Source organism: Pezoporus flaviventris, unplaced genomic scaffold (assembly GCF_033815535.1).
Source record: "Pezoporus flaviventris isolate CSIRO_AGI_PZ_B2104156 unplaced genomic scaffold, CSIRO_AGI_Pfla_v1 ptg000023l, whole genome shotgun sequence".
Classification (NCBI taxonomy): domain Eukaryota; kingdom Metazoa; phylum Chordata; class Aves; order Psittaciformes; family Psittacidae; genus Pezoporus; species Pezoporus flaviventris.
Window position 1 is genome coordinate 5,120,063 of NW_026892571.1, and position 24,673 is coordinate 5,144,735.

Consider the following 24,673-nt stretch of genomic DNA (forward strand, 5'->3'; position numbering starts at 1 on the left):
GGGCACAGAGAACCACCAACAACACGGAGGCATGAGAAGGACACAACTGCTCTATGGGGAGGGCTAATCCATCAGGACCAACACCAGTGTGAGAAGCAGGAGGTCTAAACTGGCCATGGTTGGAAAAAAGCAGCAGAAACCTAAAATTGTGCAATAGGAAGAAAAACAGGGGAAAAGAGAATCTATTTCCAAGGGGAAGGCTGGGGAGCTCCAGAATGGGTCTTTATGACCAGGTCTCAGGAATCTCTGTTTCTGTCTTCAGCTTCTGTGTTTATAACTCAGTCAAGGCTGATATTGAAAAGGTAAGACATATACAACATAGGCAAACCCATCCAGAGGCCATGTAGATGCTGTGAGGGCTGGAGCAGCTCTGCACTGGAGCCAGGCTGAGAGAGCTGGGCTGGGTCAGCCTGGAGAAGGCTCCTTAAGGAGAGACCTTAAGAAGCGGCCAGGTTGGACGAAGCCTGGAGCAAGCTGCTCTAGTGGAAGATGTCCCTGCCCATGGCAGGGTGTTGGAACTTGATGAGCTTTAAGGTCCTTTCCAACACAAACCAGCCTGGGATTCTATGAGACTAGCAGAACATATTGGAGAAGCCCATCTGCCAGCTACACTGCCAAGCTATAGTGAGAATGAATTTGAATAATAAAAACTGAAATAAGAAGCAGTCTTGGAGAGAACACTGGTATAGTGCTTCCTGAAGCTTCAATTTAAAGCTAGGTTTCTATAGCTATTGCAGTCATCAGTGATAGCCTTATTGTCAAAAAAACTTGTCACCACTGCAATACTACAGACAGACACTAAGGCCTTGTTTTATCACACAGGTAGATCACTAGGAAAGAATTTGTGGCACACTTGATTCACAGGCAAATAAATTGTCATTCTCCCTGGGCCCAACCAGGGGATGCTGGCTTATAACCATGTGAGCAGCCTCACATTTCATCGCCGTGTATGCTGCAGCTGAGATGGGATCCAGATCCACTGGGGGGTTAGATACGGGAACCCACAGGGAGATGCTTTAGATGGGCCGTGGCTGGAGACAGGCACCCAGGGACACAGAGCATGCCACTTCCCTTCCACAGATGGTAGGTAAAACATCCGACCCAACTCCTAAAGGCTCACCAGATGACCCACAACCTGTGGACTGCCATTTCAGGGCTTCGGGGAGAAAAGTGGGAGTTAAAGTAGAGAATTAGCTTTGCCTCCTCAGGAGTACGAGCACGAGATTGCACGTGAACTTGCCTGGCCTGATTTTCAGAGATGCTCCAAGGGCGAGTCAGCAGAAAGCAAAGAGAGGCTGTACCCTGCACCTTTAGGAAAAGAGATGTTTGCATGATCCAGCTCCCATCACATCCCACTTCAGGGAATTCAGATGCTCTCAGGAGCCTGGGTGCATTAATGCTGGCACAGCTTCATGCTTCCCATGTGCCAGTCTCAGAGCTGTTTGCAACAAGTCTAAGATAACAACGCTGGTGCCACGGCATAAAGGCTAGTCCAAGACCCACAGTGAAAGCTGAAAATGCCCTTTTGTTCGCAGTTGTCCCTGCAGGAACAGCAGCATAACCTCATGCCAGCTTTGGAATAGAAATGGGCTTGAAGAGGAAGAGGCGGGAGCACAACCCTGGGCTGCAGGCTCAGGGCAGGAGGGTGGCTCTGCTCTGCTCCGGATCCTGCACTTGCAGAGGAACTAAATCATTAAACCAGCCAGAAATGTCCCTCGGGAAGGAAATCCTCTCAAAGATAAATCAATAACTCAGTGTAATTTTAGAATGCAGCCAGGAGAATTTACATTGCCAGGAAGGCTGAAAGCTCTGCCACGGAGACGGAGACACAGCATCATCACACGGCACATCCTGCAGCGCAGCCCTGCGCAGGAGCTCAGGCTCAAGGGATTTACTGCAAAGCCAGGACCCCTACGGACCCAAAACGGAACGGCAGGAGCAGGGATGAGGTGTGTCAAAACTCCGCTGTGACAAAGCCACTTCTTCCCGGGTGCATCTTGGTTGCTCTCCTCCACAGCAGTGCGGCTGCTCCCCGCAGTAGTGGCAGTGCTAGCAAATGCTGCTGGAGCTTACAGGGCGAGAGCTGTGCCAACATAAAGCACAAGCTAAAAGAAGCACAGGAGTACAGGGCAGTGCTCCAGCCACCACGTTCACCCTTTGGCCAGGGCCACAGGGGTCGCACCAGCCACAGCACCCACGGAATACGGCGAGACAGTGATGCGCTGCGGCATGCTGTGATTAATAAGCCTGCAATTTATGGCACTGTATTAACACAAAGTACACTTGGACCGATGCGTTCAAGGAAACGAATGACACTTTACAGCACAGTTCAACACTGAGCAGTAACTCCAGCACAAAGGGAAAAAAAAAAGGCCCCTAATTATTCAGTAGCTGTTCTCCTCCCAGATTCTCAGGGTCAGCTTGGAGGAGAAGGTGGCCTGAATTACATTTTCCTTTCCAGAACATCAACAGAATTGCTAACTAGGTCCCAGCAGCAAGGTCGGAGCCTGCCCACGGTTGTACATGTCACCCCTCCCAACCACCAGCTCCAGCAGACAGCAGCACTGGGGGCCCAGGGAGATCTTGGGCTGCCTGTGCCTCCAGCAGGCATGTTCAGAACACCCACACCCTGTGCTGCTCCTCCAGAGACACGGCACCAGTGCCTCTGCCTTCTTTTTGCTCTGGTCCACAGGATTTAGAGCTCCAGTATTTAAAGGGTGGCTACAAAGAAGATGGAGACTTTTTGTACAAGAAGTCCCATGGAAAAGACAAGGGGTGATGGGGAGATTCTGACTGGACATGAGGAAAAACTTCATGATTAAAACAATCAGCCATTGGAATAATCTCTCCAGAGAAGTGGTGACTCCCCACTGCTGGAGAGGGTAAACATCTAGTCTATGTCATGCTTTGTTAAGAAAGGTTGGACCATATAATCCTTGAGGTCCCTTCGAACCTGGGATTCTATGATTTCCCAGCATGAACGGATAAACTACAACTAATTCAAGGCCAGGCTGGATGAGGCTTTGAGCAACTTGGTCTAGTAGAAGGTGGCCATAATTATGGAACTGGATGAGCTTTAAGGCCCCTTCACACCCAAATCATTCTATGACTCTAGGATTCCTTAAACACCAAAACTGGCCTCCATGAAGCACAGCAAGTTTTACATCTCTACAAGATGCATTCTAAGTAGATAAACCCAATCCAATTGGCAGCAATTCACTGTATATCCAAATCACCTACATATTGTTGCAACCAAAGCATCTGGCAGAGATGGAGCTGGCTTGAGGGCCGTGCACAAAAGGCTTGGCAGCAGCCTGCCCATGGGCAGGTCAAGCAACAAACATGTCCATACCTGCCTGGGAAGCCGTGGAGCAGGACTGCTCATCATGCTGCTGCACAAGAGCTTGAGGCATGTGCAAACCCTCCCTACACAGAACACTTCTGTTGCTGCTCTTTCCCATTTGTGCTTCCCAACTCAGTGACGACTGGGATGACAGTAATCCATCACGTGGCAATCTGCACGCACCCAAATGTCCTGCAACACAATCAGAAATCGATAGCAAGATGCGGCAACCCTCAACCGCACAGTAAAACATAAAGGACACTTGTAATATTGATTTTAAAACTGCCTCAGAGAAGACAGCTACGAAGGAGCCTGAGAAAGCAAAGTAAAATGTCTGAATTGAAGCCTCTTTTTCTTTTTTTCCTCAAAAAGACATTAATAATGGATTTTCAATGCAAGAAGAAAAACTGAAACCCACACCAGATTCTCCTGGTAATAACAGCTTTCTGCGAAGCCCAACTATTAATGTAACAGGGACATCCATCAATCAAGCATGCAGAAAGTACTTTGTGAGCTAAAAAAGGAGCAAGCAAACATCTGCTTTTGGCAACTTAAATTCTGCCCTTAAGCACAAGGAACACAACAAATTATCAGAAGGTTGGGCCTGAACTCATTCTCTTCCATCCTGGAGAGCTAAATAGTGAGGCCAGGGGTAAAGGTACACAAACCCACTGCTGCTGTGATCTGTGCTTGACAAGAAAATGGGACAAACAGGCACAATTTCATCTGTAGACTGAGGAGCTCTTCAAAAACACCAGTGCAGTTGTCAGCACCAAGCAGCAAGCTCCTGACAGCAAATGAGTGGCAACACCAGCAGTAAGGCGACAGCAAACTCTTCTGTGAGCCCGTGGCTTTAGCAACCACCTTTCTGCAGTTAAGTACTTGTCCCCTTTGCCACCCACGTCCAGTCACCCTCAGCCTGTTCAAGAGCGTCCACACCCCGGAGCAGTGCCAGGGTGGGATAACCACATGGGAACTCACTCCGAGGAGACAGCTGCATCCCTCCTCACTATGGCTCTCCTCTTCCTGCTGATTAAGGCAGGTCACCAGTGCCTGCATTTCTCAATGCTCTCATCAAGCAATACTTCACATTTTGGGTCCATCTGCACAACCGAGCACTGACTGGGGTGTGAGCAGCAACCCTGAGAAAAGCTGCAGTTACACCAAAAATCCCAGCTGCCAAAGAAGGTAAATGGGGTGCCCCAGTGCCTCCAATATTCCCTCTTTTTTATGACACAGTAGGTCAAATCAAGCGCTGGAGATAACGAACAGAATTTACTGATCAACCAGAAGAAGCTGCAGGCAGCACTGCAGCTAAGCCTTAATAAATTCTGAAGAGTGACACCATAAAATGACATTATGGAAGTCTATATTTATTGTCTCCCCATGTTTTCTGTATCCAAGGTGCCGCATTACACTTAATAACAGTTTTTCTCCCCAGCTGCCAGTGTTGCAAATCCTACCTGACAAGCTAACAGTTGGGGTTAACCCCCCCAAACACACACATCTCCACTCAATGTAAGGCTTTGGTGGTGTGAACAGGGCTAAATGACTACACCAGCACTGCCCTGGTGAATACACACTGCCTCCTCATCTCTTGGGTGTGCTGGCTCCACAGGGCTCACGGCCATGCAGCAGGAAGGTATTTGAGTTCCTGCTCTGCCAATGGAAGCGCTGCAGCCATGGAGCAGCCGTTGCAGGAGAAGCATGCTGAGAACAGCAGAGAAGCCCTGCCGACAAGCACTTGACTCATACCATGGCAAGCTCTGTGCAAAGCATCAGGAGGTCCTCATGCAAAACCATGGAGAACCAGAGTCCTGATCCAGCTCTGGGGCAACAGCACAAGAGGGATGTGGAGGTCTTGGAGTGAGTCCAGAGGAGGCCATGGAGATGCTGTGAGGGCTGGAGCAGCTCTGCTCTGGAGCCAGGCTGAGAGAGCTGGGCTGGGGCAGCCTGGACAAGAGAAGGCTCCTGAAGGGGAGACCTTAGAGCAGCTCCAGTGCCTAAAGGGGCTACAGGAAACCTGGAGAGGGGCTTTGGACAAGGGCCTGTAGGGACAGGCCAAGGGGAATGGCTTTAACCTGCCCGAGGGGAGACTGAGATGAGCTCTTAGGCAGAAGCTCTTCCCTGTGAGGGTGCTGAGGCGCTGGCACAGGGTGCCCAGAGAAGCTGTGGCTGCCCCATCCCTGGCAGTGTTCAAGGCCAGGCTGGACAGGGCAAATTATATCAAAATGCAAATGCATCTTAAAGCACTGTCTCAGTGATAACTTAAAGGCACTTTTAGAAGCGCCACCAGACATAAAGGGAAAGGTTTCACTTGGGCTGAATGACAAATCCTAAAAATAAAACCTGATCTGGGGTTAGAATGTAAATTGTTTAGATTTATTTATTCACACCCTGCAGTGTTGGGAGACACACACGGCCTCATGTTTCCCCTTTTACTTTGCAGGATCACAGGCACATTCCTGTTGTTGGCATTGCAGCTTTCAAGGTCTTTGCAGCCCTGGGAGATCTCCAGCAGCAGAAGAGAAGCAATACCAAGTGGCAGACTGCATACATTAATTCAGTATTCACATAACATCCTGTTGCAAGTGAATGACCCCAGCAAAACTTCCTGCAGTCTTAAGGAGCAGGCACAAAATCAGGAGAGAGGAAAAAGCATCTCTGGGCTGAAGAAAGAGCTTTTGAATCAGAAATGTTCTTAATGAGAGTTTCCACCACCAGCAGCACACTTACTCCTTCCAAAATGTAAACACAGCATAAAAAATTAAACATGAATGTACTGTTGTAAGAGTTCTTGCAATAAATGGGGATTAGTTATACAAGACATCAAGACAGACCCAAGGAGAATACATTTCTTTCCCAAGCTTATGCTGGCAAAGCAGAGCGGGAGAAATAGAGATGTACGTTACATTTTGACTCAGAAGCTTTCTTGACATGCTAAAGGAAGCTGTTTCAGTAACACAGAGACAGGAAAGGTTAGACCAAGATGAGCTCTTAGGCAGAAGCTCTTCCCTGTGAGGGTGCTGAGGCGCTGGCACAGGGTGCCCAGAGAAGCTGTGGCTGCCCCATCCCTGGCAGTGTTCAAGGCCAGGTTGGACACAGGGGCTTGCAGCAAGCTGCTCTAGTGGAAGGTGTCCCTGCCCGTGGCAGGGGTTGGAGCTGGGTGAGCTTTAAAGTCCCTTCCAACCCAAACCAGTCTGGGATCCTATGATACCCTGCAGCTTTGAGCTCACAGTGTGCAGCTCACCTGATCTCCAGCATCTCCAATGATGCCTTGGTGGGAGTTCAACGCTTCCCTGGCCACAGAAGCAACCTCTGGTGTTTCATGGGGATGGAGGTCCAAGCCATGGCTAAACAAACATGCATTGCAATGCTTGGATGCTCATCCCACAGAACAAGGTCGTGCATTTGAAGTGCGAGGGTGTTGCTCTGATTGGGTCAAACCTTCAGAACCGTTTCAGTGCCTCTGGAACCCAAGTCACAATATCTGAAAAGCACTTTGCCATAATACCCAGAAAACAACCTAAGCTCACGGAATGGCTTGTTTGCTCTGGAAGCAGGAGGGAACATACTCAGCTAGGAAATTCAAGTTAACCTAGGCTGGATGCACTCCCAAAACGTTTTCAGGAGGGAAACAATTTTTCTTCCAAAGCACTGTTACAGGCTTGAAATAAATGTGCAGACTGCTAGATAAAGACAGAGATAAAAATAGGCCTGTTATTAAATACCTCTTCTTTAATGAGGTTCATCCTTCTAAACAGTCACACAAAGGTTATTAACGTTATTGCAGAAAATACAGCTCCACTTGCACATAAAAGCCGTGGCAAGATATTCCTCATCACCCAGCACACATTTAAACATCTCCCAGGAGCTCGTGCTCTCACAGCATCTCTGGCTTGGCAGAAAGAAGATAAAAGAGAGGAATGAGAGATGTCTTCCCTGGGAAACAGTCTCTCTTCTTTCAAAGCACTTTTTCCCTTCCAAACAATGTAAATTTAACCATGTGAACGATTCCCACTGCTTATGTCTCCTGCTACACAGCTGATGTACTTATTCTCTTCGCTAATGCTACATTTACATTATAATAACACCAGGCAGAGCATCATTAAAGCAAAATTCAAATATATTTTGAAAAATGCTGCTTAACCTGCTCCTATTGCACCAAAAAAAACACCACTTGACTCAAACTCCTCCATCTCCTGGTGCGTAACCACTGCACTTAACCCGTAACACACTGCGGAGCCCAGAGCCATGCACACAGATAAGAGGAGTCACCATTTGTCTGGTGACTGTTACATACTTGTCTGGGTTGTGCCCAAAATCCAAGCCCAGGACTATGCATTAGTGAAGCTGCAAACTTTCATCTCAGCTGCTCAGAAGCATCATTTAGTATGTGGCTGTACATGTATCCCTGCAGCAGACTTTTATAACCAGCTTGTTTAATGAAACCAGTAACACCACAGCCAGTAAGGAACAGTATTCACCCCAACACACAAAAAACCCATCTCAGCCCCATGCTGCTCCTGAACCTGGGCAATCCATATAGGACATGTAGAGTTTTTTCTCACTGGCAGCCAGGATACTGGCAGTTCGTGAAATGACAGAAGACAGCACAAGGTTTATCTGCATTTTGGGGAAAAACAGACCATTTTGGGAAAAAGGGTCATTTCACAAACACTGAACCCGATACCCTCCATTGATGTGCTTGGAAAACAACGGCTGCAAAACCTCCCAGGTCATGGTGAAGCAGGCAGAAAACACAAGGAAACATTTTCACTCAGGTGCCAGGAATGATTTAGTACCAGGAACTATACAGCTCTGAGGTCTCACATTATTATAATTTTCCTATACATACTGCATTTACAACATGCCACAAAATATATAATCAAAACTGCATTACTGCACTTGTCAAATTAGATAAGCAGAGTGGGTTTTATGAAATGGAAGTCTAACTTATTTTAATGTACATGTCCATAAATTTCTGTTACTTGTTACAGCTTCCATGTGCTGGGCTGGACCTCCAGAGCATGAGCAGCAGTTGAGGGAGGGGATCCTGCCCCTCTGCTGTGCTCTGGGGAGAGTCCCCTTTCAGTCCTGATCCAGCTCTGGGGCAACAGCACAAGAGGGATGTGGGGCTGCTGGAGCTTTAACCTGCCAGAGGGGAGACTGAGATTAACCTGCTCTAGCGGAAGGTGTCCCTGCCCATGGCAGGGGTTGGAACTGGACGAGCTTTAAGGCCCCTTCCAACACAAACCAGGCTGGGATTCTGTGATTTCTTAGTGTGAATGACAAAGCCTCTGCTGGAAAAAGTCAGCTTTGTGCCCATGGACCCAGCCCACTATCATTCATGATGCTTCCCAAGTGTTTCAACTACACAGATCCAAGGCTATAATGCTGCCCGCATCACCTGCACTGGCATCTCATTGGGATGCTGGCAGCAGCTCCCAGATCAACCCATGCCTCACAGCCAGGAGCCCAGCCTGCTCCCCTTGTCTGCACACTGAAGAGACAGCATGACATGGGCTGGGTGTGCATCCCTGGAGGTTGCCCTCCAACTTCCCAGCTCAGGGAACCTGCTGGCGAAGAAAATCCAAGCGGATAATGCAGAGCAAGGCTGGAGACAGGTAACAGCACAGCCCTCATCTGCACAACTGAGCCAGAGGGCAAGGGGCTCATACTGACAAAATCTCCATATCCAAAAGCTGGCATCATTCAAACACTCCCTGCTCCCACAGAGGGTTGAGATACCAGCCACCTGCATGCTGTCCCAGTGTCTCTCAAGCATTCCCAATCCTGCCCTCTTACCAGCAGCAGGGAAACTGTTATTCCTCTTACACAGGACTAAGCCTTGGAGAGAATTTGCTCTGTTTGACAGGTCTGCCCTCCAGTGCCACACACCAGAGCCAAAGCAGCCTATGAAGCTTCAGCCCTGGCTTTTCTATCAGAGAAGACCTTCAGCAAAAGGGAGAATTCAACACAAGCCCAAGGAATTCAACACAAGCTCAAGGAGACCGTGTACCCTGTGACGACACTGAGATATCAGTGGAAGCATGAAGTCAGGGAAAGCCCAGGAGAATGGGGAATCTGAGAGAGGAGAGCTTGAGGGCAGGTGGTAATAAAAAGGAGGACAGGCACAAGATACACTTAAGGTACCAAAAGCCTCATATGCAACAGGTCAGATGGAAAACAGACAGAGGGTTTGCTACTAGTGGCCATAACTGCAGGTCCAAGCACTGAACATTTGAAATTGCTCTCAAGACTGCCTGGGCTTTCCTACCTGCTGCAATCACCCTGCAGCTCTCTCTCTTGCTGGCCAAAGAAGATTACAATAACTCCACAGCTGAGATTTTTTTTTTTCCCCTTTGCACATCAGTAACAAGTTATTTTATATAAAGAACCTGGAAAAGCAGCATTTCATCTGGTATAAATGAGGGTTTTCAAATCCCATTTGCCTTTCCTCTTCATGCAAATCTGGGCTGATCTGATGAGGCTCCTATTTCCTGGATTACAAACGTCAAGCTTTGCAGAAACGAGCATACCCTGGTGTCTTAATGCTGTATTTCACAGGCCCCTCTTGACTGTGCTGACATAAATATTTCAGAGACCTGCACACAACTGTTTGAGATAGGTCTGGGTCACTGAGAAGCCAGAGGTTTGGACAGATTCATTAATTCAGCAAAGCAATTAACAGGAGCCAGCGCAGCTAAGACACCCTAGTGAACAGCAGGAGCAAGATACTCACTGTCAAGGTGTAGGAAATCCTCACCAGCCATCACATCACCCACAGACCCTGTCACTGGACTCCTGAACCAAAGGGGTCCCTCCTGCCATTACCTTCTGCTCCCAGCTTCACAAACCTCTCCTGGGCTTAGCGCAGTGCTGGCTCCTCCAGCTACTGAAATCTCTTGAAAGACAAAGACCCACAAGCGAGCCACTCCCCATCCCTTCCCCTGTTCTTTCCAAACCCACAGCAAGTCCTTCAAAGCAGCTTCTGAAATGACCTCAACGCCAACTCTTGCTTTCAGAACTGTGTTTCCACATGTGTAAAACCTTGTTTATGCAGGAAATGAGGCAAGGAAAGACCTGAGACAAGCATGAACAGCAAAGATAGCTACCGACAGAGAAAGCCGCCTGAGGTTCCGTGGAAGCTAGAGCAGTGGATATTTAAATGCTAAGCAATGTATCATCAGCTCCCCGCTGAACTTCAGATGGTTTCATCTTTACAGAAGCAGCAACAACAGCGTGCTCACATCAACTCTGCTCTGGCAGTTTGATCAACAGTGGCAGCCATGGCTTCTTATTTTTTAACTGCAATATAATTAGGCACTTAGGAAAATGACTCCAAGCAGGACAAATGCTATAGAGTAACTGCAGGTATCAGCACAGAGCTCTGCAAGCCAGGAGTTTAACCACAGCAAAAGGTACAGGCCAGGAGACACGGGATCCAAACCAGAGATCCAACACTGCATCATTTCAATCACCAACGCAAGGTTTTGCTCTGGAGCAAAGGAAGTCTTTCCATGCCCCACAGTGGGCTCCTCTCTCACGGAAAGCGTGCAGAGCAGACTGACAATATTCTGGTATCTGGGGCAGGTGAGGGTCTCGCTTGGTCCATCTGGATTTGGAAACTGGACACGCGAATTCCCAACTTCAAACTGTCAGCGAGTCTCTGCTGCACGGGGGAGCAGGGAAGTACTGCTGCAGGGGTGGACAGAGCCCATCTGCAGCAGCACTGCGCAGCCCGGGCTCCTCAGAGTCCTGGGCCCTGCAGAGGAGGAGATGATTAACTCCCTTTTTCTTTCCCAGTTAAACCCTTGCCTCTTAGATCCTTTCTCTTCACCACAATGTCTTCCCAGAGGAACCACTTCCCACCCTAATGCCAGATGGGAAACTTGCTGGTCAGTGATACGACTACTTGGCCAGAGCAATTCAACTTTCAGTCATCATCAGGAATGCTAAACAAAACAGAGGGAAGCAGGGTGTCCAAATAAGAAAAGTAGCCAATTCCCAGGCAATGAGTCATTCATTTGCTCTGGGATGCTGAGAGGCAGATTTGAGGCTACCTGGAACTGTGGAAGAAATGCTTTTATAAACAGAACCCCAAAGAAAACTCGAATTGATGGAAGAAGTTCTGAACTGTGACAGTGGTGAGGCACTGAAGAGGTTGCCCAGAGAAGTAAATGCTCCATCCCTGGCAGTGTTCAAGGCCAGGTTGGACAGAGCCTTGGCAACATGGTCTAGTGTGAGACATCCCTGCCCATTGCAGGGGGGTTATAACTAGATGACCATAAGGTCCTTTCCAACCCAAACCATCCTATGATTATATGATTCTATGACAGTCAACACCATCCAACCCTTCCATTCTTCTCTGCCATTCCAAAGACTAAGGATCAGCCTTTGGTTGCCATAACCATAATGCATCACCTTGCAGAGTGATTGGGTGGTTCTGTGCGCTGACAGACTCCACACACTTAGCAGAGCTTAACACAGGCAGCAACAAAGCAAGTCCCCTCTGCCATGCTTCTCCAGAGCTTCCAGCTCTGGAAAGGGGACCATCCTCTGGCAAAAGCACAGTCAGAAAGGAAGAAGACATCAGAGGAAGCACAACTTCGAATTCTGTGTCTGTGGCAGAGCTGTTACCTGACCATGAGAAGTGATGTGACCATGGGTGTGAACATCCATTCAAAGGACATTGCAATCCCACTTGTAGGCTGAAAGTTCCTATGGACTCCCACCATGAACAGAAGGAAAAGCCCTGCAGATGCCTTCTGCGTTCCAAATAAGTAAAACAGAGGTGCTGGAAGATTTTCCAAGGTGCACGTATCCTTTCTGTCTAACCCTGATGCATTATTTAGTGCCAAGGGAGAAAAAAGCAATGCCTAACAAAGTGTTAAAGGACTCTGTGAAGTTTCCCCAACCTTTCAACAGCCCATCAGCTTCCTGGCTGGCAAGAAGAGACAACTGAGCTCCTTGCTTCCAGATTACAGGCAACAGAATTCTTAGGGTAACTGTCTCTCTGTGTCTGCATCCAGCTACCTCCAGCAGCTTGAAGCATGCTTGAAGTGCAAGAGAGCACTTGATCAAAATCCAGCTCACACTGTAGGCAGCGAGGGAGCAACCGCACAAAGCAGTGTTACATATACAAGAACAATTGAATTTGGTGGAGGGATTTGACAGGTTACAGGTTGATGACACTGCTGCAGTCTCAGCGGAAACACAGTTTGATGCAATTAGCAACAGGGAACTAGAAAAACAGCAGAGCAAAAGTGGAAATCCATGTATAAAAGATGAGCAACTGCATGACTGGACAGAAGCACAAAAATCCCAAGAACAGGAACAAGTTGAAACAGGAGAAACACAACTCTGAGCTCCCTTCCACAATTCAAACCTGAAGATCCACATTTGAAATCACAACATTTCCTTCCCCAGGAGAAACCGGCCCCATTTGCGGCACAGATACAAAGGAAGACAGTGTGGGGCATCCAGCAGAAGTGGGAAGCACAATACAAGCTTCTGAGCACTGTGCTCGGCTGCAGGTGACTGAAATCACAGCAGAAACCATCAGAAAAGGCAGAGCCACTGGATGAGCCACACTGCCAACGTGCATGTCTGCTAAAGGACCGACACACACGTCCCTTGCACAGCCACGGTGGGTGCTCCCCTTGTCCTGCAGGTCAGCTCCCTCCCCAGCATCGCTTTGTGCTGGCAACAGGGAAACCTTCGAGGTCAGAGGCCGCAGGGATGGGCTTGTGGTGGCAGCAGCTTCCCCAGCCTTGCTTCAGGGACCACGTGCTAAAATCCACAAACCACACAAAAGATTTCACTTCAGAGAAACCAAGAGAAGGCCAAAGCCCAGGCTAGGAGGCGGAGACCAAGGAAGACTCCTCTTCCTGACATGTCCCTCCCCAGATCTGCGCACATACCTGAAAGGAGGATCTGCAGCAGCTACACAATGAGGCAGGCCAGCATTTAACCCTTCGACACGAGACACTAGAATTCTTCTATGTGAATGCTGACAAGCTCCCCACTTCCACAAGCCTTTCACTGTACATGGACATGCCCAACATGGAAATGCTACAAAAATCACACGGAACAAGACACCCGAGCAAGGGAAAAGCGCCTCTGAACCAAGAGCACAAGCAGCAGTTGAGGGAGGGGATTTGCCCTCTCTGCTGCGCTCTGGGGAGACACCACCTCCCCACCCCCACCCCCCTTAAGTCCTGATCCAGCTCTGGGGCAGCAGCACAAGAGGGATGTGGAGCTGTTGGAGCGAGGCCAGAGGAGGCCACGGAGATGCTGCGAGGGCTGGAGCAGCTCTGCTCTGGAGCCAGGCTGAGAGAGCTGGGCTGGGTGAGCCTGGACAAGAGAAGGCTCCTGAAGGGGAGACCTCAGAGCAGCTCCAGTGCCTGAAGGGGCTGCAGGAAACCTGGAGAGGGGCTTTGGACAAGGGCCTGTAGGGACAGGCCAAGGGGAATGGCTTTAACCTGCCAGAGGGGAGACTGAGATGAGCTCTTAGGCAGAAGCTCTTCCCTGGGAGGGTGCTGAGGTGCTGGCACAGGGTGCCCAGAGAAGCTGTGGCTGCCCCATCCCTGGCAGTGTTCAAGGCCAGGTTGGACACAGGGGCTTGGAGCAAGCTGCTCTAGTGGAAGGTGTCCCTGCCCATGGCAGGGGTTGGAGCTGGGTGAGCTTTAAGGTCCCTTCCAACACAAACCAGGCTGGGATCCTATGAAAACTAGCAATGGTGTTTTTAATGTCTGCAGGTATATACATATTCTGCTTCCATAGGGGGGGTGGGGATCTGCCGGTCTGAATACTGAGCAGGGGCACCACACGCCTTCCATACATAATGGTACAAAAATGGAATATATGTATATACTGCAGCTTTGTGAAATTTAGGGCTTTTGCTAGACATTTGTTATACAAAGATTTACATTTGGAAAAGTGGTTCTGCTATATCTGGCAGAAATTTCAAGACAAATGATCCCATATTTATTCATTCCATGATAATACTGAGCACAGGATAAAGCTCTTACATTCAGAGCTCTTTAGAAAAATTAATTACTACTTAGTTCACCCTTCAGAGGTGGGAAGGTATTACACCTGCATATACATGAGGACACATAGCACAAGTGGATTAAATACCTTGTTCAAGACCCCAGAGGCAGGCAAGCTTACTGATCATCCTAATTGCCAAAATATGCGTGCACGCAGGCAGCTGGGTGTGTTTAAATGGGCTTAGCCTCTCCAGAGCCCTTCCCAGCACATGGGTTTTTGCAGCGAAGCCAGCCTGCTCAGTTGGTGTTCCCTCACCATCCATATCCCATACACATCTAATAAAAGACACCAACCCAAAAAAAGGGAAGAGATATTTTTGGTGGGATGTACAGATAGGGATAAAAGCTGGATTTCAAACAGCCAACGAACAGAAAACCCATTGTTAAAAAGCTGTGTGGTGTTACATGGACGGTTCTTAATCAGATAGCCACTGAGCAGCATTCCCCAGCCCACACCAGAGCACAGTAGCCCTGGGATACCATGTGCCAGGAAATGATAGAAAATCTGTCCCTTGACAAGGGTACAAAGGGCTTCCGAGCTAGTGACAGAGACACATCACCCCCTCCAGTGTGACTGGCAGCCCACTCGACGTGCTCCAGGGAGCTGAAAGCACTGCAGCCACCACTCCTGTGGCCAGTGGCTCAGTGATGGTCTCCTGTCCCAGGTCACTGGGCCCATACCCCTTGTCAGAACAGCAGCAACAGACATCATCAGCATGGGAACAAACAGGCATCGGAGTTTCTGCAGGGCCCTGTCGGTGCTGGCAGGAGGGGGTTTAGAGGGATGCTCAGCGTGTTACCTGGACGGAGGGTTTGCCACTGATGTGTGGGGTAAAACACTTCCAGGTCTTCTGGATCAGCATCATCTTCTGCTACCGCCTCTTTCCCACTGTCATCTTTTATGTCGCTCTCTTCTATTTTTGTAAGGGCAAACTCCTTTTGGATAGAAGAGATTCAGCTCATTAGCAATTGCATCTGGGTAATTTAGTGCCGGCTGAGAATACAAAATTTTTTCCCTTGCCAGCAGATTTCTTAGGGTTTTTTTCACATCCAAAATTCTTTCCACATGGTTAAATTTAGATTTCAAGTATATTAAAGGTTAAACATGCATAACCAGCATGACAGTTGTGCTGAACAAAGCAACGCGGCTGAGTCCCGATGCCAGCACAGGCAGCAGGTTTCAAAGAAGGTTTCACAGAACCTCACCTATATTTCAGCCAGAGTCAGGAGCCCTGGCTATTCTTAGGGTTGTGTAACGTTGTAAGACCCCATTTTCCCTTGCCTAAAAATATGTCAAACTTTTAACTTTTCCAGCTGAAATTTTCCACACGAGTGGAACGCCTCGAGCATTGTTTTTTTTTTTCTTAAATGCACTTATTTCAGGCTTGGAGAAGATTTCAGCTAAAATAGTTCAGCTATTTCCAAATTAGGACATGGGGAAAACACACCGAGTTGCCCACATGATAAGAACATGAGCATCCTTCCCTCCACCCATTCCCTGTGTCCTCCAAGCCTTAAAACAATGAGGCAGTGATTCAATCACCACCTACGCTGTGAGAGCAGCACAAGAAACCTGGAGAGGGGCTTTGGACAAGGGCCTGTAGGGACAGGCCAAGGGGAATGGCTTTAACCTGCCAGAGGGGAGACTGAGATGAGCTCTTAGGCAGAAGCTCTTCCCTGGGAGGGTGCTGAGGCACTGGCACAGGGTGCCCAGAGAAGCTGTGGCTGCCCCATCCCTGGCAGTGTTCAAGGCCAGGTTGGACACAGGGGCTTGGAGCAAGCTGCTCTAGTGGAAGGGGTCCCTGCCCGTGGCAGGGGTTGGAGCTGGGTGAGCTTTAAGGTCCCTTCAACCCAAACCAGTCTGGGATTCTATGAATGGCAGACGTGTGACACAGATCAGCTACCATGACTGGTACAACATTAGGCAAAGGCAAAAAATGAGCATGAAAAGCAGGGAATAGAAATCCTTGCTGAGAGGGAAACCTCGCTGCTCACTGGAATGTCTCCCCAGGGAGCTGGTGGGAGTCATGTAAAACCACAACGGATACAATTACTGAGACTGCATAGCAATAGTAAGTAATGACCTCATGCTATCTCACACCAGCTCTTAACTGCTTGGGGAGCAGGTCTTTGCTATTCTGGTTTTCACAGATAAGCTGGTCCAGGCTAATTGTCCAGACAGCTGCATTCCTGTTGCAGGGAGTATTATCAGCTTCCAGTATCGCCACGAATGCCATCACTGAATAATTTCACATCACCAGCCTATAGGGAAAGATTATTCCTAATTGTTGGCAATTAGCATAAGAGTTACAGCTCACTTGGAGAAGTGTTTTGGTATTAATCTTTAGAATGATTGCACTGGGGAAAAAAAGAAGTCAGTGAAGAGGTTAACTGGGAACTTTAGGCCTTCCTAAAGGTGTTCTTCCCAAGTGGAAGAAGTGAAGGCAGAAAAAATGCATGCACATTTGCTGGCAGAATCGAGTGCTTTGCATATAAATATCCATTATCCAGCCTAGGAGAGTGTTTCTGAGGAAGAGAAATGTCAGCCTGAGCAAAACGCGTGCGATTAGCAGCGACAGTGGGAACGCATGAAGACGGTTGACAAACCTATGGAATGTTTTTATTTTAGCTGTCAAAAGGGATTGAAATTTAGGAAACGCATGGGAAAACAGAGCTGAACTCCTGCCTTCACTTAGTGCATCAGAGGCTTGAAATTGTTAAAATCCTGACAAATGCTGGAAGCTCAGTAACAATCATAGCCATAAAAAGGCAGGTTCTGCAGATGAAAATCAATGTTAACGTTTTCTGAGCCAACACTCAACAGGACTAAAAATAAATGAGTCAGAGCAGTTATTATTTAGCTTATTTACACTGCTATATTATTATCCAAGAGGGACTTCACTATACAAGCTATTGTAAATTTACCAATAGGCCTCCGAGTGTGGTATCTATTGAAACCTGTAATGGAGATAGCTGATGTTTACCAGCTCTGCCTAAGAGCAGTGTCAAGGTCTAAATGTTCAGTAAGGATAAAAGGGTGTGACTTGGTGCATTTAAACGTTCCTGTCACTGCTTGGCCCACAGTTGCTCTGCAACACCCCATTTTCATTTGTATTTCTGGAAAAAACAGGCAACAACACACAAGCAGTTCTTCACTTACAGAGAAATGAGGTAGAAGCCTTTTCGGTTTGATTTTGTAATTAAAATAGGAGGAAGAAAGATGTTTTCTAAAGAACAACCAATATCTCTTTAAAGGCAAAAAGCCTCCTTGCTTAACAGTCTGAAATCAATGGCAACAAGCTGAAAACCTCAGCAGGGAGTGTTTGAGACAACCTGCAGCCTGTTCGCAATAAAGGAGAGCTGGGACCACCATGGAGCGCCATGGTAGGAGGAGTTATCACCCACTGAATCACAGAATGGTTTGGGTTGGAAGGGACCTTAAAGTTCATCCAATTCCAACCAGTGCCAGCGCCTCACCACTCTCACAGGGAAAAAATTGCATTAATCCCATCTGCACTTGGTGTCAGGCTGCCTGCCTGCCAATCCAGGCTCTATCTCCAGCCTCCTCCCATCCCTTCCTGAAATAAAGATACATTACCTCACTACTACACAACCCCAGGTGGGCCCAAGGCACTGGCTGGTGCTCAGGCACTGGCACAGGGTGCCCAGAGAAGCCGTGGCTGCCCCATCCCTGGCAGTGTTCAAGGCCAGGTTGGACATAGGGGCTTGGAGCAAGCTGCTCTAGCAGAAGGTGTCCCTGCCCATGGCAGGGGTTGGAACTGGATGAGCTTTATGGTCCCTTCCAACCCAAACCAGTCTGAGATACTGTGATTCTAGTATTTATACTGTAACCTGTTCTTTGTATTTGTTCATAGCACAGCCCCCAGACCACTGCATCACACAACCAACAGCCCAGAAAGTTCCAGCTCTAAGGCAGAAGCGAGTGTCCAGGGACACAGGGTCGTGATCCCTTAAGCCACTGTCACTGGGGAACCCCTGTTTTTAGCCACAGCATTAATTAAACTAGAAATCCAGAACTCGGTATTGCCCACGCTTCCTCAAGGAAGCTTTCCAGATCTCCTATCTAGAGGGACTGGCACCTGGGGCTCAGCAGCAGACTCCAAACCAGGGCAGTTCTGCAGTCCTGCACAATGCAAAGGGGCAGACAGCATCTGCTCACCTCAACTGCAGCTTCAAAATAACACAAGTAGCAAAATCCACACACGTGGGACACAAGGACCTGTGAGGATGCTCTTCTAAGCCTGACTCACTTGCAGTGACTCAGAAGCACAGCTAGGAACCTAATTGAGATCACCTCCATCCTTCTTCTTGCCACTACACTGCATTGTTAGCTTTGCTTCCTGCCACAGGGGAACACGTGATAACTCCAAAGACAAAAAGGGACATCCAGCAAACAAGGCAGCTGCCTGAGGTGCACTGCTCCTGTTGCAAACCCTCTGGATTGAGCATATTCTGAGTCGCCTGGGGTGAAGCAAGCAGAAAGAAGCCCTTCTGAAGTGTTGGTATTGAAGATCTGCTGTGAAGGAGAGGGGTTCACCAACCACTGCAACACCATGCTCAGGGCCACAGAGGGATCAGGCAAGGCCATCACCCCACAAGAGACTCTGGTAGCTGGACAGCCCTTAGAGCAAGCAGGGCTCTCAGCAACACTTACAGTCACTCTGTCACTTAGGCTTGACCAGGAGAACACTGCAGAGACCACCAAGAGCAGCAGGTTGACTCTGGCAGCAGTGGAGAGACCAGCCCCGCGAGACATTGCCACCAGCCTGAAAGGCAAAGGAAAAAACAAAATCAACCATGTTTGTAATCCATATTTTCACAGGTGACATTATACATCACATCATACAACACAGCACAGGTTCAGGGGTGCGACACTGCAGGAAACAGAACACCTCCAGGTGTTAGCACATGGGGCTCCTTGGGGCAGCCGACAGCAGGAACTGATGATTTCACTGCTAATGTTGTTTATGACAGGTAATGACAAAGTACCTGACACTGACCCCACAGGGGGCTGTCTGTCTCTGGAAAATATGAAGAGACCTGCAAGTGTGGATTAAAATCACTGTGTTAGTACCCTGGATAACAGCTACAGGGGAAAATAAAAATCAGTGCAATCCCACAAAGGCTTTTTCTGCCCGTGCTTCATTTTGAGACCAGAAGTAGCTGCATTAATTCAAATTAAATACAGCTACCAGCCCTAGAGGTCAGGGGTTTATCTAAACTTGAGTGAGTCCAGAGGAGGCCACAGAGATGCTGCAAGGGCTGGAGCAGCTCTGCTCTGGAGCCAGGCTGAGAGAGCTGGGCTGGGGCAGCCTGGACAAGAGAAGGCTCCTGAAGGGGAGACCTCAGAGCAGCTCCAGTGCCTAAAGGGGCTGCAGGAAACCTGGAGAGGGGCTTTGGACAAGGGCCTGTAGGGACAGGCCAAGGGGAATGGCTTTAACCTGCCAGAGGGGAGACTGAGATGAGCTCTTAGGCAGAAGCTCTTCCCTGGGAGGGTGCTGAGGCGCTGGCACAGGGTGCCCAGAGAAGCTGTGGCTGCCCCATCCCTGGCAGTGCTCAAGGCCAGGTTGGACACAGGGGCTTGGAGCAAGCTGCTCTAGTGGAAGGTGTCCCTGCCTGTGGCAGGGGTTGGAACTGGATGAGCTTTAAGGTCACTTGCAACACAAACCATTCTGTGAGCCTGTGATAAACCCACATGCAGGTTTCTCCTTAGGAAAACAACATTTCAAGCAGCAGTCAACAAGGTCTACTGGATCGTTCCTACCTTCCTCTACTGCTCAGAGCACTGGTTCACCCAAACTGTGAGCTCGGGAGCCACCTCCGGCTGCGCTTGCATGGACCACAAAGCAATCCCATGGCACACAGCCCCCTCAACCGACCACACAGCACCTACTGAACAAGAGATGAGGAAACAAAGCGGCGTCCTGCTCTTGTCTTGCTCCTGGCATGGTGCTCGTATTCGCACAGCTCTGTGTGTAACCACGCTCACACGTGCCCCCACTGCCTCACAACACGGGGCTTTCAATCCACCTCCAGCCTGCAGCTCGCTGCTCCTCACGCTGGGCTAGGCAGTGGAGCAGCCTGCCAGCACACAGCCTCGACAAGTATTTCCTTTGATTGGCTCTAAATTTACAAGCTGCTAAATTAAACTAAATGAGGTCTTTTGAAAGAAGATGGGACTGATTAGTTCCGTTCAAACACTCCTTCATTACTCATCCCTCCATCAAGTCTGCTCCTACTCCTAACCAGGTTTTAAAGAATTTCCTCCCATGCAGTCCTAAATATCCTTCTTTCTGTCTTTGTTGTCCATCAGGATCATATCACAGATTTTTTCCTTTCTTGAAGCAATCATCTTCTATTCCACAGAAAGCTTGCTCACGCGTGCACCAAACACCAGCTCCTGCCACCAAAGGACCTCTGCCCACAAAAGACTTCAAGGACACACAGGGACTGGAGTCCTCTCCCTCCATCCCTTTATTGCTATCTGTCTCCCCACTCTGTCACTTCTTTGTCTTTCTGCTTGGTTTTGCTTTACCCAAAAGCAAAGCAGAACAGGGAGCACAAATAGCAACACATCTGATGCACTTCTGCATCTTCCAAAACCTCCCAACCCAGGGTCTTCCGGAACAGCAGCCTCCGTCTTTGAGCTCAATCCAGATCAAGGAGATTTTTGGTATTCCCAATAATTGCTTTTGAAGCATCTGACACCTACAGAATCCTCAGCAATGAGATCCCCTCCTTAATTCACACTGCATGAAAGTGCCACCCTGCATTTCTGACCTGGCGCTCGCTATCAAAGAATCATAGAATGGTTTGGATTGGAAGAGACCTTAAAGCTCATCCAGCTCCAACCCCTGCCATGGGCAGAGATGCCTTCCTCTAGAGCAGCTTGCTCCAAGCCCGTGTCCAACCTGGCCTTGAACACTGCCAGGGATGGGGCAGCCACAGTTTCTCTGGGCACCCTGTGCCAGCGCCTCAGCACCCTCACAGGGAAGAGCTTCTGCCTAAGAGCTCATCTCAGTCTCCCCTCTGGCAGGTTAAAGCCATTCCCCTTGGCCTGTCCCTACAGGCCCTTGTCCAAAGCCCCTCTCCAGGTCTCCTGCAGCCCCTTAAGGCACTGGAACTGCTCTAAGGTCTCCCCTTCAGGAGCCTTCTCTTGTCCAGGCTGACCCAGCCCAGCTCTCTCAGCCTGGCTCCAGAGCAGAGCTGCTCCAGCCCTCACAGCATCTCCATGGCCTCCTCTGGACTACTTCCAGAAGACAGCAAAGAAACCCTGCAGCTGAAGCCTCCATCTTTCCTGGGGCACTGCCAAGCACAACCAGGCTACAACCAACACCCAAGCTCCTGAGCTGGAAATTCCACAACAGAATTCAGGGGCTCAAACTCCATCAGCTCCCACAAGATCTACGTGCCCTTCTGGCCAATGGCACAGTCAGGAGCCCAATCTCAGACTGATCACAACGCACAGCTCCCCCTCAACTCACCTAAGAGCAAACTGCTACTTAAACACAGGAGAGTTTTTTGGGTTTAGTTTCTTTTCAGTTATAAAACAAGTAGCAAAAGTAGGATGATGAAAAATAGATGTATCCCTAAAACTTTACCTGCAAGCCTGGAAATGAAAAGAAAAAAGAAGAAAAAGGAATTCAGCAAAGCAGTGGCTGAAAGAAAACGCACAATCCCGTAAAAATAGAGCTCACGTGTACTGAGAAGGCTGGTAGCAAATGACAGTTCAGCTTTTTTAAAGCCTACAACCTCATGCCTGCCTGGAAGATGACATCTGCACAACAATTAGCAGCTTGCTTAGGTCCCAGGTAGGCAGGAGAAGCCAACATGTGAAACACGGGGGTTTGAAGCTCCTGGGGAGAAGCCTGCGCGGGCTGACATCTCGCTACGAGGCAGATGCACGCACAGGGCACAAAAGGATTTGCAGCCCAACTGTTAGTGAGTGCAAGGGATTTTTAGAAGAGACCCTTCAGTCTGTAAAGCAGAAATGGGGGTAACCATGACCACACCTGCATGGGGAGCATTTGTTCTGATTTAAAGTCATGTTTTTGGGATCCAGCAGCACTCACATAGAGCTGCAGCACCAGAACTGCTATGGGAGATCCACAAATTCCCTTTGTGCAGAGTGGGATTTTTCCTCAATAATCACAGAATCCCAGACTGCTTTGGGTTGGAAGGGACCTTAAAGTTCATCCAGTTCCAACCCCTGCCACAGGCAGGGACACCTTCCACTAGAGCACCTTGCTCCTGCGCTCCTGTGTCCAACCTGGCCTTGAACACTGCCAGGGATGGGGCAGCCACAGCTTCTCTGGGCACCCTGTGCCAGCGCCTCAGCACCCTCACAGGGAAGAGCTTCTGCCTAAGAGCTCATCTCAGTCTCCCCTCTGGCAGGCTAAAGCCATTCCCCTTGTCCTGTCCCTACAGGCCCTTGCCCAAAGCCCCTCTGCAGGTTTCCTGTAGCCCCTTTAGGCACTAGAGCTGTTCTAAGGTCTCCTCAAAGCCTTCCCTTCTCCAGGCTGAACAGATTTTACTAGATGCACATCAGTACATGCTGCACAGCCCTGTGAAGGCAGCTGCTGTAGCCATAGGTGACAGTTCAGAACAAGTCAATACGAGGAACATGTTTCATTAATGCCTCTTGGTACTGGGAACATGCCACTCTTCCACGTCCTCACTCAAAGCCCACGCTGTGGGTACTGTGCCACTCCAATAGATCCACCTGAAGCCTCATCTGGATTCTGATCGGCTGTCCCAGGAGAGCACACAGTTATCCCAGAGAGCCCACCTGCTCTGGCTTTACAGCCAACTGGAACCAGTAACAATAAGCTAATCCTTGCTCTCATCTAAGGATCAAGGGAGCAGTATAGGAATTGTCTGCAAACGAGTTGAGGCTGAGTATCTGTGCAGTCACCCTTCATCAGGACAGCCAGCGGTGATGAAGCACCACAGCACCTTGCTGCTGTTTGTACAAGCACAAATCATTCACAGAGCTCCCCTCTCTGAGCTTAGGGCAACAGTGGAGAACAATCAAAGGCTGAAAGACATCAAGGAACACAACTCAAGCAGCCTTCAGCTGAACCCATGGCACAGAGACCTCCAAACACTCACAGCCTCTCAAGCTGAAGCCAAAGTTTGATGGGCAATAACAGTTAAGGTAACTATTCTAAAGATAGACGTGGAAATTGGGATGTCTGATTGAAGAGGGGCACTCAGGACAGAGCCTGCAATCAGTGGCGAGACAACATCCCCGTTCAAACACAATGTCATCTCAATGACACTGGCACCTATGGCCAAGAGCAGCATGATGTGCTAAGTGGTGTGCAGCCCGGCAGAGAAAGGGGAGGGAATTTAGCTGACCTGAAATCTTCTTCCTCTGAGCAACAGGGTGCCCAGGTCTGGAATGAGCACCCACTGTTGCTGACTTGCTGAAGTGCACACAGACCAGTGTCAGTCAGACACCTGGGGAACATCCTGTGGCCAGCAGTCCCCCCTTCTCCTCATCCCACGACTGCAGCTACACTGACAGGCAAAGAGGAGGTTTGAATCTGAACTTCACGCTGTGTGTAAGAGAAGAATCAGCTGTGGACAAACAGAAGATTACCAGGAGGCACACAGGACACTGCCCTTCTGCAGGTCTGCACAACTGCTTTCAAACAGAGGAGCAGGATCAATCTGCAAATACAGTCATCTCCCTTCTTCCCAGAGGCACAGAGACACAAAGGCTCCTGGTGATTACAAATAGAGCTAAGAAAACCCTGGAAATACCCATGGTTTGGTGGACACAGGCCCAGATGACCATGTGCCTGCTTAGCAGGTCTCAATCCAGAAGACCTGCTTCATCTCTCCCTGCCCTGGCAGTACGTGGTCATTGCACTGACAGTTCAGTGTGGCTTCTGGTATGAAACACAGGATTTCTTGGATTTCCTCTGGAAACTGGAAACATAATAAGACAACTTCTCACATTCTCTGGGCAACCATGTCAGTGCCTCACCACGCTCACCAGTGCCTCCTGTCCTTCCCTACATGTTTCCCTGGGGATGGTTACTGCCCAGAGAAGCTGTGGCTGCCCCATCCCTGGCAGTGTTCAAGGCCAGGTTGGACACAGGGGCTTGGAGCAAGCTGCTCTAGTGGAAGGTGTCCCTGCCCGTGGCAGGGGGTTGGAGCTGGATGAGCTTTAGGGTCCCGTCCAACCCAAACCACTCTCTGATTCTATGACATTATGCAGAGCAGGAGAAGAGCCCTGAACAGG

The 24,673-nt window shown here is 49.1% G+C and overlaps 1 protein-coding gene and 1 long non-coding RNA gene across 6 annotated transcripts in view; one reads left to right on the forward strand and one right to left on the reverse strand.

Moving 5' to 3' along the window:
* SIL1 (SIL1 nucleotide exchange factor) overlaps positions 1 to 24,673 on the reverse strand; it is a 98,293-nt gene that overhangs the window by 54,327 nt on the left and 19,293 nt on the right. For 3 of the 5 annotated variants that reach the window (XM_061456459.1, XM_061456458.1, XM_061456457.1), the window contains 3 exons: positions 19,076 to 19,187; positions 15,201 to 15,336; positions 3,353 to 3,535 (listed from right to left, as the gene is read on the reverse strand). In XM_061456459.1, the coding sequence (XP_061312443.1) occupies positions 3,353 to 3,535; positions 15,201 to 15,336; positions 19,076 to 19,177 (421 nt within the window). In that variant the 5' untranslated portion in view covers positions 19,178 to 19,187. The remainder of the gene's footprint in view (positions 1 to 3,352; positions 3,536 to 15,200; positions 15,337 to 19,075; positions 19,188 to 24,673) is intronic. The other 2 variants (XM_061456461.1, XM_061456460.1) reach the window with 2 other exon arrangements.
* The window catches only part of LOC133270882 (uncharacterized), a 131,785-nt gene continuing 131,611 nt past the window's right edge, over positions 24,500 to 24,673 (forward strand). Inside the window, exon 1 of the long non-coding RNA XR_009743952.1 lies at positions 24,500 to 24,603. This is a non-coding gene — a long non-coding RNA (uncharacterized LOC133270882). The remainder of the gene's footprint in view (positions 24,604 to 24,673) is intronic.